At 40.1% G+C, this 18,357-nt stretch overlaps 1 protein-coding gene across 1 annotated transcript in view; it reads right to left on the bottom strand.

Moving 5' to 3' along the window:
* UBR5 (ubiquitin protein ligase E3 component n-recognin 5) overlaps nucleotides 1–15,575 on the bottom strand; it is a 137,155-nt gene extending 121,580 nt beyond the window's left edge. The window contains exons 1-2 of the mRNA XM_034668516.1: nucleotides 15,466–15,575; nucleotides 6,638–6,833 (exon numbers count right to left, since the gene is read on the bottom strand). Coding sequence (XP_034524407.1) covers nucleotides 6,638–6,833; nucleotides 15,466–15,575 — 306 coding nt within the window. The remainder of the gene's footprint in view (nucleotides 1–6,637; nucleotides 6,834–15,465) is intronic.
* Nucleotides 15,576–18,357: the final 2,782 nt, after the last annotated feature.

Here is an 18,357-nt window from a genome sequence, read left to right on the forward strand (position 1 = left end):
GGACCTTTGTCACATCTGCAAGACCAATAGAGGCCTCCCAAAATTAAAATTTGAGTCAGGCTGGAGTACATTTTGAAAAATTATCAAGCCCGCACATCCTAGGATATTCATTTTCAGGAGGAAAACAGAGGGTTACAGGGAAGCCAATAGTACACTTCAAGCCACTCCTGGAGCAAACAGGGCCATGGCCAAGAACCACAGATGCATAAGCAGAGATTACAGGAAATGTGTACAAGCTAAAAAGAGAATCACCTAAAAAAAAAAAAAAAAACACACTGGCTGCTATGGAGGGAATGTTTGTGCCCCACCCCCCACCACTGCGCAAAATTCACATGGTAAAACTCTAATGCCCAACGTAATGGCAACTGGAGATGGAGTCGCTGGCTAGTAATTAGGTCATGAGGGTGGTCCTCATGATAGGATTAGTGCCCTTCTAAGACAGAGGAGAGCTGGCTTTTCACTCTGTGCTCTCTGATGACATGAGGATTCAACGCAAAGACCGTCATCAACAAGCCAAGAAGCATGCCTTGGCCAAAACTGGGCCGTTATGACACCACATCCTGATCTCAGACTTCCAGGCTCCAGAACCGTGAGGAATAAACGTTGTTGCTTAAGGCCCCCAGTCTCAAGTCCGGTGCTACAGCAGCGCCAGCGGACTGTGACAGTGGGCACGGACAACTAGCGTACTTACAGTAAAGAGGAATCATTTTCTTGTACAGGACTTCTAATTAAACTTGTTTCTCTCCACTACCTCCTGCAATCCTCTAAAAGGACAACAAATGAATTTTAAAGTTACAAGGACAAAGAGAAGGCTAGTGCATTCGAGCAAGAGAAGCCAAAATAATTCTGGAAACTGGAAAGCAGATGGGGAAGTGGCAAAGGACCCAGCAGATAAGAGAAAACTGAAACAGGATGCCTCGGTGGCTCAGTAGATTAAGCGTCTACCCTCGGCTCACGTCATGATCCCAGGGTTGTAGGATCGAGTCCCAGATTTGTCTCCTTGCTCAGTGGGTTCTCCCTCTGCTTGCTGCTCCCCCTGCTTGTGTCTCCGCAATTTTAACTGGAGGCACCAAGAACTTATGAAGTCTAGGGGTACCTAAACAGGAAGACTGTTTTGAGTTTGCATAAGGAGCAATTAAGATGCTCACCCTATGAGGAGACTGTCCCTTCCAGACTTTGCCAGAACTGTTCCCTACTACTGAAATTCAAAGAGAACAACAGCCTGGGGATATCTAGCTAGGCAGGTATGGGCACACTGGAAGAAGTGAAAGCTATTTATTGAAATGAGGAGTAAGCCAGCCCCCATCCCAGATGCTTACGGCCACACTCTTACTTCCAGGATTCCTCTCTGAGGAAACTGGCCCAACAGAAGAAAAAAAGCTTCAAGTTAATGTAAAGCGAAAAAAATCAAAGCAATGGAACATAGGGGAGAAAAGATAAGTAAATCAGAGTAGCAACGGAGGTGTCAAACATCCAAATACTAGTTCTCCCCCCTCAAAAAAAAGAAAAATGAGAAAATGGATGGGAGAAAAAAGTATTAAATAATGCAACAAAATTTCCAGTAACTGAAGCTCAGATAGGGGCTTCCATAATAGAGAGACCTACCAAGTGTCTGGGGCCCAAAATACAGTGAATAGGGAAAAGACCTACATCAAGCATGAAACTTCTCAGCAACAGAGATCAAGGGAAGACCCTAAAAGCCTTGGGGGTGTAGGTCCAGTAGAAAGGATCAGGAGTCAACACGGCACTGAACTCCTCAAAAGAAATACTGTAAGCTACGTGACAATGATGGAATACCTTCAAGATTCTGAGGAAAAATTATTCTCAACCAGAAAGTACATACTTAGCCAGGAACAGTGTACAAGCAAAAATTAAATTCGTTTTCATCTAAATAAAGTAGCAAAATGGCACACAGAATAGGTACGAGCTTTAAAACAAACAAAACTTCTTTAAAACAAACTATCAAAACTGGATCCAAAATTCCTTAAAATGTCACCAAAACAGTTAACTAAATGAGAAACAAAAAAACTTCCATCCGCCTCCCTTTTTGGACATAGAAATTAAATAGATTCACTTGTCCAACCAACCTCCCTTCAGTGATTGTGGTCTCATCTACAAAAGTGACAGAAAAGTAAAGGTACTATTTGTGTTTAAATGTATATGTGCAACTTTGGACAGCCTTAAATACTCTCAAGATGACTGAGTATCAGCAAAGCCAAGAGCCTGGGGTAAGGGACAAGAGCAAGGAACAGAGCCAGACAAACAAAACAAACCCTAGGGACAAAGGTCTTTTTAAAAAACTAGAGGAGTTTCTTGTGAACATTCCCTGAAATTAGCAAGTCTAGAGCACCCTGACCCCTACGACCCCTACTTCTGTATTTTTAAACTCTCTTACTATGAGTTATTGGCTTGACCAGAGTCTATAAAACAGACAAGCCAGAAAAACTCTAACCACAACAATCAGGACTTAAAAGCCTGACCCTTAAACTTAATCAAGCATTTTGGTCTGAAATATCTACAAAGGGTTTCTGAGTTCCTCAACACATCCAAGAAATAATTTAGACCACAAATTTACTCCCATCACGGCAAATTTTACTTACACATTTGAACCAACAGGGTACTGTAGCACACAATATGCTTAGTACCCAGCCGGGTACTCAATGTTAGCTGCTCCTGCTATTTCAGTCATTACTGCTTCTGACCAAATACAAGGGGAAAAAAACTGCTCTAAGAGGAATTTGGGGAGAACTCTGTAACTGATGGGCAGTACCATTCTGGATGAAGACCGCAAAGCACAACTCCAAGTATCTACTGTCATACCCTTTTAAAAAACAAGCACCGTGGGGCACCTGGGTGGCACAGCGGTTAAGCGTCTGCCTTCGGCTCCGGGCGCGATCCCGGCATTATGGGATCGAGCCCCACATCAGGCTCCTCCGCTATGAGCCTGCTTCTTCCTCTCCCACTCCCCCTGCTTATGTTCCCTCTCTCGCTGGCTGTCTCTATCTCTGTCAAATAAATAAATAAAATCTTTAGAAAAAAAAAAATCAAGCACCGAGAGCCATGCAAAGTAGCTCTCCTAACTGACACGTGACAAGACCAATGAGACACAACTGAAGCTCATGGAGAAAACTGTACTTCTCAGTTCACATGTACTGTAAAAAGGTGATGTGATGGCATCTACTAAAATACTGGTTATCTCACCTTCTCCAAATCACATTTGGAATTACTTCTAGCCTTCCCAAGTTACCCATGAAATATCTACAAAAAGTATAATTAAGGGCGCCTGGGTGGCTCAGTGGGTTAAGCGTATGCCTTCACCTCAGGTCATGACCCCAGGGTCGTGCAGGTAGTCTGTTTCTCCCTCTGTCCACCCCCCGACCCATTCTCTCTGACAAATAAATAAAATCTTTATATATATATATATATACATATATATATATATGTATATATGTGTATATATATGTATATATGTATATATATATACACACACACACATAATTAAGATACTACTGTCCAGTAGCTGCTTCCTCTTCTGACCTCCTCCAGAACTTAATTCTATTCAATTGTGCAATTAATCATTCACTACTCTGAACTGTTCTGATATTGCTATTCTACTTTTTACAGATCTATTTTGTTTTCCCAACTATACAGGTAAACTCCTTGAGGGTATGACCTATGACTTAACTTTTTGCACATCTGTGTATTTATTTATTTTTTTAAAATATTTTATTTATTTATTTGACAGAGATAGAGACAGCCAGCGAGAAAGGGAACACAAGCAGGGGGAGTGGGAGAGGAAGAAGCAGTCTCCCAGGGGAGGAGCCTGATGTGGGGCTCGACCCCAGAACGCCGGGATCACGCTCTGAGCCCGAAGGCAGACGCTTTAACGACTGGGCTACCCAGGCGCCCCACATCTGTGTATTTAAGTACACTCTAAGTACTGCATAGATTAAAAATACTAAGTATTTTTACTTAGTTACACTTTATAATAGTGTAGCTATTATACAAAACCAAAGCCCAACTGTTCACAACCTTTCTCACCCAAACACCACATAAAGGATAGGAACAATTCAGTGTCACTACGTCAATGATTCTAATGCCCGCCCCAGCCCGCCACCTCACACGCTAGCGTGTCAGGACAGAGCGCAGCAAGAGCTTAATGAGTAGGTATTGGCATACTGGCTTCAGAAATGAAATGTGGTGCTAGTTTCAACATTCAACTGAACACGGAGACTATGCGTCACTTCACAAGGTGGTCCCCTCTCCTCCAACAAATCCCAGGCAAGGAGGAAGAAAAAACACAATGATGACCCTGTCCTCTGCAAACAGATCAAAATTTTAAAGCAGTAAAAAAATGTGTTCCTGTAGGCAGGAGATAACTGCTAATGTACTGCTTACAGGTCTTTACTATGACATTTGTTTTTATCTATGAATGTTTAAAACTTCAGTTCACATAAAACTACCCATGAGCCTCAGCCGCAGAGCCTGTTGATGCAACTTAATAACTAAGGGCCTGCGCTCAGAGAGCCACAGAATACTCCCCTGCTGTGCAGCCTGGGAAGCGCGCTGAACCTTCTGCAACTCACAGAGTGCTACATGAGATGTCTGGAAACCACAGCGCTTTGTACATAGTAAGAAATACCAATGCTAAAAATAATGTTTAAAATGAGCAGATCTCAGGGGCACCTGGGTGGCTCAGTTGGTTAAGCATCTGCCTTCAGCTCAGGTCATGATCTCAGGGTCCAGCAGGGAGTCGGCTTCTCCCTCTCCCTGGGCCCCTCCTCCCTGCTCATGCTCGCTCTCTCAAATACATAAAATCTTAAAATAAAATAAAATAAAATAAAATAAATAAAATAAGCCAACCTCAGGATGTACAGGATCAGCCTCTAAACATCTGAATTCTAACTCAGAAAGTTACACTCTTTGATCCCTAAAGAAGGTCTCAACAAAACAAGGACTTACTATAACTTCAGTTTTTACCAGTGCTTAATATAATCACCAAGAAAACTTGCATGTCAATTATAAAACTCGCTGTCCATTGGGCTTTTTAATGTCTCTAAATGTAAAAGAGATTCACCAGGAATTTCTCAGAAATTTCTCAGTGAAGAAAAAGTTTCACTCTGCTGTAACATAATAAGCAATGTTATTTTTCAGCCATTGCTTGTCTCAGCTTCTACAAAGTCTAAAATATGAATCAACTTAAAGTGACACTTCACTGACAACTCCTACCACCTTCACCAACCAGAACTTCTACCCACTCTTCCTCAGCTTTGAGTGTTAGACCTGGGAAGGCCCTTAGTAACTATCTGATCCCATACACTCATTTTCTAATGACAATAACAAGTCTTCTTTTGATTAGAAAAAGACAAAACGACAGAAGGTACTGAATGTACAAAATAAATACAGAGTCCTTCTTTTTCACACTGACACAAAAGATGCTGCAATTTCATCACCTACTCTAACAAAAACTGCAAAAACACCAAGAAAAACGACACATGACTAACATTCCTTTAAAATTGACCACAAATAATATCAAAATACCACTTCAGGCAAAGCTTTGAAATAATATGAAGGCCTACTTCTAACAAACATTACGTACAAATAGACATCATCTTCCTATTAATCATACTGTTAAGCAACGCCTTTATTTCAATCATAATGACCCTGCCCCAAAAACGTTTGCAGCTCTCCTTCTGGAACTGGCTAGGTCTCTTTTGAATGCCACTGCATAGCCATAGCTAGTACAATGCCTGGCACATGGTAGGCATGCAAATGAGTATTAAAATAAATAGACTCAGCATCAAAACCTAGTCATTTGAGGGCACATGGGTGTCTGCAAATAGGAAACATTCAGTCCTAAAGCTTAATCAAATGGATGATGAAGCTGAGAAGCTCTTGTCCAAAGAAAATACTGGTTCACAGGAAATACAACCTACATCTGAGCACAGTTACAGTAAAGAACTAATTAACTACTAGCCCACGTGGCAATCTTTAAAAGTCTCAGAACATAACAAATGTTTCATTATTTCCTAAAAAATGCACCCAATCAACCAGCAGACTGGTGAGTAATACCAGTGATGTCAAAAGAACACATTATACTAACTTCTTTGTGATTTGGACCTGGATGCCTTTGGGGGCGGGGGCCTCTGCGACGTTCAACTGTTGAACTGACAAGTTCAGTACTTCTGTCTGGAAATATTATGTTCATTAACAGTTACTACTACCACAAAATGCATTATGTCCAGTGCTGTAAATTTCAAGTCCGCATTGTTTCTATTTTCAAATACATGGTATCAATCTTTTCTAAAACTTTCATGGCACCCAAATCTCCTTCTGATAAGTATTAGTTTATCATCTTTTTTTATGATTTTATTTATTTGGGAGAGTGAGTGCATGCATAATCAAGGGAAGGGGAGCAGAGGGAAAGGGAGAAGCAGACTCCAATCTGAGCAGGGTGCCCAATGTGGGACTTGATCCCAGGACCCCAAGATCAGGACCTGAGCCTAAGGCAGATGCTTAACCAACTGAGCCACACAGGCACCCCTGTTTATCATCTTTTTTACTGGTCAAGGTGCTTTTTAAAAACAATCTATAAATCCTTTGACACTCCTCCCACCAAGAGGTAGAGTCTAATTACCTTCCCCTTTAATACAGGCCTTCTGACTTGCTTCTTGAGAAGGGCATGAGGCCGACAGAAGTGACTCTGCAGGACTTCTAAAGCCATGGCATAAAAAGGCAGTCCAGCTTGGCACTCTCTCTCTTGGGACAGGGACACATGCTTTTGAAACTCTGAGCTGCTACCTAAGAAGTCTAGCAACCTCGAAGCCTCCACGCTGCAGAGACCACACGGAGAGCCCACCCAAGGTGGAAATGCCTGAGGAACTGCCCCAGTTCCAGGTCCCCGCTGTCTGAGTCTTCCCGGCCACCATCTGACTACAACTGCATAAGAAACCTACAGCAAGGACCCCCCAGCAGAGTACTGTCCATCTCCAGAAACAATAAATGACTGTTGATCTATACCATTAAATTCGGAGTGGTTTCTTACACAGCAGTAAAAAACCAGAATGACGATCAAAGCAAACCTCACCATTTTCTTTGGTACTAGCTCCACTGGTTTATGAATAAAGCCTCACTTGTACTTAATCTTTGATATCTTTCTTGCCAGCTTCCTTTAACTGTGCTAAGTTTAAGAACAAAACTGTATTATCTACACACGTAAACTCCCTTAAACATGTACTTCAAGTAGCTTATTTAACAAATCTGTTTAACTTATCTGAATAGTAAATCTTAGCCAAAATAAAAACCAATCTTTATGTGACATCAACAAAACCCCTCACTTCTATATTCCCTAGTAACTTATGGAACACTGACAAACCAACTCTCCTGTCAATCACACCAGGAAATATACACTGATAGATTGTTCTCATTTCTTCATCCCTGTGGTCAGGAGACTGCATAAGGAAACAAAAACCGACAAGGCCAAAACCTTCACCAACCACTTATCTCTTATTAAAATGGTCTCAAACATCCCTGCATAACCTGGCTATCATTTCCACATCTTCTGGAGTCAAGCTGTTGCTGACCATGGGATGCTATCTGACAATACAATGTAATCCAATGCAAAATATATGCAAAGTGAAACTGTAAATCTTGCAAAAGATGCAAGATTTCATGAGGTCTAGGAAAAGCAATACTAGAAAATTCATCAAAATACCCACACACCACTGACAAATGAAAATTGTATACACAGACCAATTAAAAATCATGAAATTAAAAACAATGACAATTGCACTTTCAAACAGAAGGACTTCCGTATTTCAATCGTTAAGGGTGACTCCTGTAAAAATGGCAAATATTTTGTAAAAATGACTCCATGACAAAATTCGAATGAAGCCAAATGCAATGTGTGAACTTTGACTGAATTCTGATTTGAAAAACCCAACTATTATATATGTATATTTTTATATATATTATATAGTATATATATTATATATATACTATATATTATATAAAGACAAGTGGGGAAAACTGAATATACACTAGCTACTGGACGGTATTAATGAATTCTTGTTCATTTTCTAAGGTGTGATAATGCTATGGTGGTTGTAGAGAAGAAAGTCCAGATTTTTAGGAGATTAAGTACAGGTATTTAAAAGATAAAGCATCATGAGGACTGCAACTTCCAAATAATCCAAAGTTTTTGTATCTATCTTGTGTGTATATATATATATGCACACACACACACTTTGCAATTTTGGCAAAACGATAAGAATTACTGAATCTAGAAGATGTATAACCAGGTAATTTATTGTTTATTCTTTCAATTTTTCTGCATGTTTGAAAATGTTCGTAATAGAATGTTGGGGGGAATCAACCTAACCAAAAATACACACACACACACACACACACACACACGCAGAGTCAAGAATCATCATTTAAGGAAGGCCTCCGACATGAAATACGGGAGGGGCCAGTGAAGTTATACTGCTGTATCTTTCAATTATTATTGGAATAGTATATGCAAAAAAAAAAAATCCATACACTTAATTCATTCCTTATTCTAAAGATCAAAATACAGTTGTAAGAATCAATTTTTATTAAAATATTCTGTTTTTTGAAGTTCAAATTAATTTAATAAAAATATGTACTATGATATCTCAGGTACTATGAATGCAACGACCACGCACAATAAGCCTGTCTTCAAAGACACCACCTCTCAGCATTCCCAGATGGCACTCACAGGCTCAAAGTAAAGGAAAAGCAAGTTTAAAGAATGGCCCTGCACAGTGATGAAAATGTTTAATAAACCACTTAGGGATATTACAAAGAACAGTTCAATTCAGTGGGCTTTCCCATTTCTAACTGAATACAATTTTTAATAAGGATACATTTCAAATAGATGTAACATGGAAATTAAACCCCTCTCATTTAAAAGAAGGGTTTCCTAATTATTAACACACAAAAAGCATGTCACTACAACGCAGCTCTACCAAGGGCAGGAATTTTTGCCTCCTTTGTTCATTTCTGTAGCCCAAGAGTCTGGCCCAAAACAAAGCCTCAATAAGTATTTGTTGACTAACAATGAATGAATCAATCAATCAAACTTTAGGCCGCATTTTTTAAAATGCTTTCTCATAGTGTTCGTTTATATTTATGATAAAAATTCTGCCAGTTTACTAGAAAAATAAGTGCTTAAATTTTACCACAATGTTTTTTACAAGCTGTCTTCTCCTTGGGTGAACTATGAATGTAAAAGGGAAATAAGTTTTTGTCCAAAATCCAACAGGCTTTCATTACATACCATTCCTTTGGGGGCAGGCTGTGAACAAATTTCCTTAAGCTCAAATCAAAAATTATGCCCAAATATCTAATCTTAATTTAGGACTCTGTTCAATATCAAAGCTCAAAATAAATTTTTAAAAATAAATTTATTTATAGAATCACCCCTCAGTTTTATACAAAGAATTTTACTTCATATAAGAGGTTTCTTTTTTTTTTAAGATTTTATTTATTTATATTGATAGAGAGAGGGCAAGAGTGAGCACAAGCTGGGGCAGAGGCAGGCAGAGTGAGGGAGAAGCAGGCTCCCCACTGAGCAAGGAGCCTGGAAGTGGCACTCGATCCCAGGACCCCGGGATCATGACCTGAGCTGAAGGCAGATGCTTAATCGACTGAGCCACCCAGGCGCCCCTTATAAGAGGTTTCTGGAGAAAAATTTAATGAAATTAAGTGTTCTTTATTCAATGCTTTCCATGTTTCGTGGGAATGCTGAGAGGTGGCCTCTCTGAAGACAGGGTTACTGTGTGTGGTCTCTGCATTCCTAGTACCTGAGGGACTGTAGTTAGTACATATGTGAATAGTACATGTGAATAGCTAACTAAACTGAAACACTTTGTTAAGGATTTATTGTTTCTTTTATTTAAAAAACATATAGAAGCATATAAAATGCTAAAACACACTGAGACATCAAAAGTAATTCATCCATAACCCAGAGACAAGTGCACTGTCATTTTCCTCAATCACTTCTTAGGAAACTTTTGTCCTTAACATGGTTAAGATCACAGGCTATTTTCTCTCTTAGAAAAATGCATTATTATTCATCTCAGTGATATTACTAGCTCATCTGTAGAATTTGCAGTGTTTTCCCAACAGCAATGAAGCATTTGAACTGAACCATCCATCCAAGCTGGTTCATCTTCATTAACAATAGCAAATCCCAACAACTAGGCTGGATGGAGGTAAAGGATGCTATTTGTAGCCATGAAATCAAGCAACTGTCCTAAACTGGGATGGAATTCACACCCTTTACTGCACTGGTTCAATTGCTAAGTCTAACCCACTAAATTAATCAGTTACAGCCAATATATAACCTAGCACATCAAATTTATTTTCATGATAATACCAAGCTCATTTTTTAAGATAGTTAACACTATATCCCTTTCTACAAGAACTATTCAACTGATCTGAAACTCTCTGTACTCATTGCTCTAACAGTCGGGGCTTCTTATAGTTCCTCAAATGTACTGCCCTCTCTCACCTTAGGGTCTTCACACATGCAGCCCCTTCTGCCTACAAAGCTCTTCCAGTCCTCAGCGCCCTGCCCTGAGCCACACCTTTGCCATGGCCCTCTCAGCCTACCTCCTACTCAGAATCCTGGTCCTCCTCTGACAGTTCTTCTGAAAAGCTTTCCTTCTTCACAAGACCAGGCTATGGTGACCTCTGGTGAAGAATCCCAAATTTCTTTCACTGTACTCATCACACTGCCGTATATTGGCCTGTCTTTCCCACCAACTAAGCTCCACCACCGTGCACCCAGGACTAGAACTGATATGCAGAAGCCCACCCCAAATTTGCTGTTTTCATGGCATGTGTGTACACAAAGTGTGTATATCAATATTTAATTGCATTTATATATGGTAATAAATATGTATCAGAAAAACAAGTAACTTCGCATGCCTATACCAAAAAGAAAAGGAAAGGAAATAAAGCTGAGTTAGTACAGGGCCGCCTGGGTGGCTCAGTCAGTAAAGCGTCTGCCTTGGGCTCAGGTCATGATCCCAAGGTCCTGGGATGAAGCCCTGCCACAGGCTCCCGGCTCAGCGGGGAGTCTGCTTGTCCCTCTCCCTCTGCCACTCCCTCCCGCTTGTGTGCTCTCTCTTGCGGCGGCGCTCTCTCTCTCTCTCTCTAAAATAAATAAATAAAATCTTTGGGGGGAAAAAAAAGCTGAGTTAGTGCAGAGTCTAGTCTTTACCACTTAACTAATCACTTGGGCCCTCGTGCCCTCAATTTCCTCAGCTGTAAAATATGAAAACCCTAAAATCCCCCTTGGTGTAAAACGCTGAACATCTCAAAAATGACTCAGCAGTCAATGTCAAGTAGACTCACAGGCTACTCAAGTTAAAAACTAACATCAACTATTACAGACTAATATACAGAATGATAACAGGTATCCTGGAAATCTGAACAAATTCCTGATGAGCACCTGACACTACTGGGACCTACTAAACAGCCTTCCAAAAAGAACAGTCTCAACTTCACTGGAAATCAAAGGGGAACAAACACTCCCAATCCCGGGAGGCGGCAACACTGTCAATGTCTTTCGCTTTATCACACCTGATTTCAAATAAGCTTTTGCCACACGGAAACTTCCCATTAAGTTTACATGGAAAACGTAATTAAGAAATAATATAACTGCACTGAATTCATTATCTCAAGTTAAATACATCGGCTCTCACTGTTTAAAATATTTTTAAAAGATACAGAAGAGTTGGGATAGTTTTTAAGAGCTCCCCTCCACTTAACCCAAGAAGGTGGTAAGAATTTAGAATGTCCACTGCTTTTACATACTTATTAGAAGGAGTACAAAAAAGGAAGAAGACAGGTCTAAAGCAGGAAATAAAAGTTAAATCCTGAAGTGGCAAAGCTGAGAAACATCCATCAACGACGGCTCATAAAACAGTATGTACGGCCCTCCAGTCACACAGATTCAAAGCTGAAATGAGCTTTCAGACATCAAACATATCCCCTCATCCTACAAATGAGTAAACTAAGAATCACTGCAGGGAAATGACTTGCCCAAGACTCCACAACTAGTTAGCAGAAGGACCAAGCCTCCTGACACCGAGTCCAGGGGCTTTTTAGTTCTCACAGCTCTTCCCATCAGGACCCATCTACCGTACATAAAATCTTACACATACACAGTAACACACCCAAATTCTGTAGGAATTTTAATGATAATGAATGTTGGTATCATAAAACAAACCTAAAGACAGATAAAAACTTAGTACAAAACTTAAAGGATTAAGCAGATATAGCTAAACTCAGATATGTATTTAAGTAATCTCTTCACCCAACTTGGGGCTCGAACTCATGACCCCGAGATCAAAAGTTGGTTGCCCAAAAAAAAGGAAAAAAAGAGAGAGAGTTGGATGTTCTATGAACTGAGCCAGCCAGGTGCCCCCACATATTTTTGACTATTTCATTTCACCTTGGGGTCTTAAATCTGATATGAAATTCCATATCCATTAAAACAGTTCTATCCCACGAATATCTATAACCACAAACAATCTTGAAATATTTCTGGCAGAGTGCTATATAAAATTAAGTATTTTATTTATTAAGAGGGAGGAGGGGCAGAGGGAAAGAGAGAATCTCTAGAAGGCTCCACACCCAGCACAGAGCTAGACGCAGAGCAGGGCTCTATCTCACAACCCTGAGATCAGGACCTGAGCTGAAATCAAGAGTAGGATGCTTAACCGACTAAGCCACCCAAGCACCCCTGAAATTAAGTATTTTAAATGAAGACAATAATAATGAAGGAATTAGAGGACACAGTCTCACATTTTAGGGTCTCTCTTCTGGTAGTATTCAAGGTGATCACAGGGTCAATCCCAGCCTGTGCAACATGAGTGAGAAGAAAGGAGCACAGACTCTCTATATAAGCTCTTCAACCCTCTTCCCTCCCTGCCAACTCCAACAATAAGTCAGTCTAAGCATTAGGACAAAGCAACCTGTTTTCACACCCCACTGAGTCCTATCTTCTTATCTTATCCCTGGACAGTACCTTTTGCAAACAAAAAGCAAAGGAACAAAAAAAAAAAAAAAAAAAAAAAAAAAAACACAACACTGTCCATGTGTAAACCGCTCTCACACAGCACAAGAGTTCTGGACTAGTATTAAAACTCTGATTATCAATATCACCCCTGGTGAAGCCCTGATTGCTGACAGTATCTTCCACGCCTCTAAAAGAAAATTCATTAGCCTCAAGAGAACAGAAGTGAGAGGATGAACCAGTCTCCACACCCTGCAACCCTGTCTTCAAAGCCCTTCGTAAGCACCAGGTTTAATCATCAGGTCCGTCTTCCCTGTCATTTATACTATCTAGTAGCACTTATTTCCCTCTGACATGTTTGCCTCTCCCGTAAAATGAATTCCCCATGAGGGCAGAGGCCATTATCTTTGTATCCCAATGTATGTAATTTAGTTGGCAAAATAGTTATTGAATTGAGTAAAAGAGTAAAAAATTATTCTCCCACCTTCTTTGTTCATCTTCCATTCATCAGTGAAACTTAAGTGAAAGAAATCATAGACAACCGTAGACACAGTTCTTCTCCCTCTGAACCATTCTACAATACAAAAGTCCTTTTCCCTAGCACAACCCTAAGAGCATAGAAACTGAGCAGAGAAAACCTACATGATCCGGCCCAATTCACTCACTTACAAGTAACAGTTATATCACTGACTCATGGTCACATAGCCAATTAGTGTCAGATACAAAAAAAACCCAAATCCCTGACCACTGACTTCCTCCAATTTATATTCCAGTCACCATCATGTCAAAGACCAATGACTAGGGGCGCCTGGGTGGCACAACGGTTAAGCATCTGCCTTCGGCTCAGGGCGTGATCCCGGCGTTATGGGATCGAGCCCCACGTCAGGCTCCTCTGCTGGGAGCCTGCTTCTTCCTCTCCCACTCCCCTTGCTTGTGTTCCCTCTCTCGCTGGCTGTCTCTATCTCTGTCGAATAAATAAATAAAATCTTTAAAAAAAAAAAAAAAAGACCAATGACTAAAAACTTAATCACTATCTAGAATATATCTCATCAATTCAAACTCGTCTAAGAATACCAAGTCTTCTCTAAATTTGTGTCTTCTAATCTATGCTATCTTAGCAAAGAAATAAGCAATTTTCAAAAATGCATATGGGGAAAATGCTCCTTTAACTCTCTAGTACTTTGCAAGGATGTCAAAAATACTTGGTATAATCAAGATGTTACCATTAGGGTAAGCCAGGTTATGGGGACACGGGCCCTCTGCACTATTTTTGCAACTACTCGTGAGTCTATAATTATTTCAAAGTAAACAGTTAAAAAAAAAAATACATGGCACACCCACCTGATGCCACTCCCTGCACCCACTATCTATCACCTCACTATTCTCCAAACTTGCCCAATGAGGCAGAAAATGCTCCAACTGCCTCTCAACCCAAGTTCCAGAAAGGGTTGGTGCAACAAGTGAAACCCACTCCTGGGTTAGCACAATGTTTGAGGGTGAGAAGCACACAAACATTTACTGAACCAGGAAAACTAATCTAACGCAGCTCTCCAACTCTGTGCTAGCAACACATGGCAAATATTTGCGCAGGCTGAACTCGACTACCTCTTGCACCGGTCTTTCAAAGTTTGCTAGTGGTCTGGATCAGCTTCACTCCCCCAGCTGGACTGTAACCCTAGGACCGACGTGTGTTGTTAAAAAGCTACCCCTCTCAGTGTCTTAGAGTTCTAGGGAGGACCTAATATTTATGTAACTCTCCTCAAACTTTTAAAATTTCATCTGCAGAAAAAACAAAAATTACTCTAGCCTCGAGGAGCAGGAAAATACCCTATTCTCAAGCAACAGCCATAGAACCTGTAGCCTAAGGGGAGAGGAAGGCTGGGGGCAGTGAGGCCCTGGCAAGCACAGCTCTATCTGCTGTCATCAATTATTTTAATTGTAATACAAAGGAATGCGAACAAGAGCCTTTTATACAGTAATCTTTAAGCTTTTGTACTCCTGATGATGGTGGTCCATTTGGACACTGTGAGAAGTACTACTTTAAATCAAAGAACCTCTTAATCAGAAAAGCCACAATAAATGTTTTTAGTACAATTTGGTTCGGTTATGTTACTCTTACAAAAATTCAATGTTGTCAGAAAAACTCCATTTCAAAGGGAAAAAAAAATGGTTTAAACATACCACGCCCAAAAACTAATGCTATCACCCCTCAAGAATGTCCTAAATTCACCAAAGAATGATCAAATCTTCATGAAAGCTGAGAAAGCTTTTTACATTTCCAAAAGTCTTCTGAGGAATCAAGAGGCCCTGGAGAAGAAAAGAAAAAAACCAACTGCCCTAGTCCCTCCACTCAAGAGAGTTTTGTGAATCCAGAAACATTCTGGAATGGTATGGGGTGGCTGCTAACCACATACGACTCCTGTCTCTGGACGCAGGTGTCGTGCATGTCCTTCAGCAGCTTCCAGCTCTCCAAAGTGCCAGAAAGATGAGCAGTTGCTGCCAGCAACATCAGCCCACACGTCATCTCTGACCTACAGACCATGCAGGGCTGCCAGGCTGCCCAACGAAGACACCCGCTCCTGGGTCCGCATCCCTTCAGAAGTGACAGAAACCTACCAGGGACTCAGGAGGAATGTGCGGCAGTAATGCAGACTCATCCCTTGCTTGCCACTGCAGGAGGCAAAGAAAAAGTGGTTCCTATACCTCCCCCCAGAAAGGCAAGAGCACACTGTCCACAGCATCCAAGTACTCACTTCCCCTCAATTATCCTCCATCTACATATAACAATCAGAACACCCGGTAAGAAGAAAAACACAACTGCTTAAGGAAAACAACAGGGATCTCCGACAGGAGAAGGAAGACGACCAGGTTGAACACCACTAGAAATACAAGCATGGTAAGGGAACGGAACGTTTAAACTAAATACGCACACAATTTAAGAAAAATCACTTGATTGGTGCTTTTAAAGACAAAGTAGCGTTTCTATATGCAGATGATGATACAGAGCAATAAATGGACTAGTTCAAATTACTTCTGGACAAGAAACAAAGCCGTTCCTACAATATAAGAAAATAGATGTTGACTGCAAAAACCCAGTATCACTCCCCGAAAAGCCATTCAGAGAACCCTGTTTTCATCATTTAGACATTAAAATAACCCTACCATATAGTCTCTTTTTTTTCCCCAAAGATTTTATTTATTCGTCAGAGAGAGAGAGAGTGAGAGATAGGGAGCGTGCGTGCACAAGCAGGGGGAGCGGCAGGTAGAGGGAGAAGCAGGCTCCCCACTGAGCAGGGAGTCCGAGGAAGCGCTGGATCCCAGGACCCTGGGATCACAACCTGAGCTGAAGACAGACGCTTAACCAACTGAGCCACCCAGGCGTCCCTGTCTCTGCTTTCTTAACTTTCTTCACATTAACTTCCTAATCTCCAATCTGGCCTTTTCTTAAGGTTTAGGACACCCGTCATCCTCCACGTCTCACACCATAGCAAGCAGACTGTCACAGAAAATCTCAGATCAATCTCCACCAAGCCCTTAAGTAAGGGGGTGTGGGAGCCATTCAGACAAAGGCCATCTCTGGAGTTTCAGATCGGCTGTGAGGAGGACCTAGTATCTGAGTTCACATAAAGATCTGAACACCTTGTCACCTGAATTCTGAAACAGCAGATTCATGCTGGAGCAGAGCTCATTTCTTGAAATGGTAGGTTCTCAACACTTTTTCTTCTGAATCACAAAAAAATGGAGCCTGAACTGACGGGGAAAGGAAATAAAAATCTATCCATTCATTCAGTCCACACTGCTTCCTACGCTGGACACTGTCATATCTCTATATGCAATCTAGAATACCATCAATACTAACGGATTCTAAAAGATCATCGCTTTATATATACAAACACTTTAATTAACATAAAAATTTGCTGTCAACAAAAAGGTAGATTTCTTATAAGCAGATTTTTCATATGAAAAATACTGTAACATATTAAAGTCAAGAAAAGTTTCAAGGATATAAAACCATACCCAGGATGGTCACAACTATTATAAAAACAAAAATATCCAGGTACAGAAAAAGAGAATAGAAAGCCACCAAAATGTTAACATTTAAAAAGTAAACTTTTTAAATTTATCCTCTGTATTTTCCAGATCTTTTGCAAAAATGTTTTTTATAACAAGCAATTTTAAAAATAAATAAATAAAAACTAGAGAGTAGCCAGAAGCTGAAAGCAACCCAAATTTAAATTAGCAAAAAAACAGATCTGAAATTGTGGCATATCCAAACAATGAAATACCACCACTAATACAAAAGGAAAAAAACACTACTACATGCTACACAAGCTAAGTAGAAGACACCAGACACACAATTCCATTTCTACGAAATTCTAAAGGCAAAATTACAGTGAGACAAAGAACAGTGGTTTTCAGGGACAGGAACAAGAGAGAAGGACTGAGAACACAAAGGGGCATCAGGGAACTTTTTGGGGTGGTGGAAATGTTCTATGTTCTTGACTGTGGTGGTTACACAGCTGTATACATTTGTCAAAATTCATCAAACTGTATACTTTAAATAAGTGAGTTATACTGTATGTCAATTATACTTCAATAAAGCTGATTTACAAAATAAAATTAGAGAAAGTGGAAAACATTTTATTAAGGTAAATGATACCATCAGAAACCAAATAACTTTACTTTTTCTACATAGATAAGACAAACTGTGTCTTATTCACACGTGAAATAACATTAAATTTTAACACTTTATTTAATATTCTGATAAAAATGAGAATGTCACAAAACACAGCTACCAATGAACTTACCATCTCTCTCATTTTCAAGAGATTTATAACCACAACACTAATTCTATCAAGAAAGTAATATGAAACACAATCTCATCAGAGAATAATGTCTCATAGCCAAGTTCAATTTACTAACAGCCTCACTTCTATACATTAAATTAGAAGAATCTTGCAAACTTTTCACATGACTTATTACTCCTCAATGTGCCCTACAGAAAATCGCATAGTTTCATCACAAGTGACTGCTAACACAATGCTCTCACTGGAGGCTGACAAGTGACCCCATCAAGCTACAAGGAGCCTTCAGATTTCCAGTGCAATGCTGCCCCTCCGTCTAAGGCTACAATCCAAACAAATTTTGTCTTATTCTTAAAAAAGTCAAATTTTTAACATGCCACAACCCAATTAGTCTTACCATGTAAAACTGCTGACGAAAAATAAGCATTTATGTGACAACAGGAAAACCTAAACAGACTGAATTCTGATATTAAGGAACCATTTTAGGTGGGTTGGGTTTTT

This window comes from Ailuropoda melanoleuca, chromosome 9 (assembly GCF_002007445.2).
Source record: "Ailuropoda melanoleuca isolate Jingjing chromosome 9, ASM200744v2, whole genome shotgun sequence".
Lineage (NCBI taxonomy): Eukaryota > Metazoa > Chordata > Mammalia > Carnivora > Ursidae > Ailuropoda > Ailuropoda melanoleuca.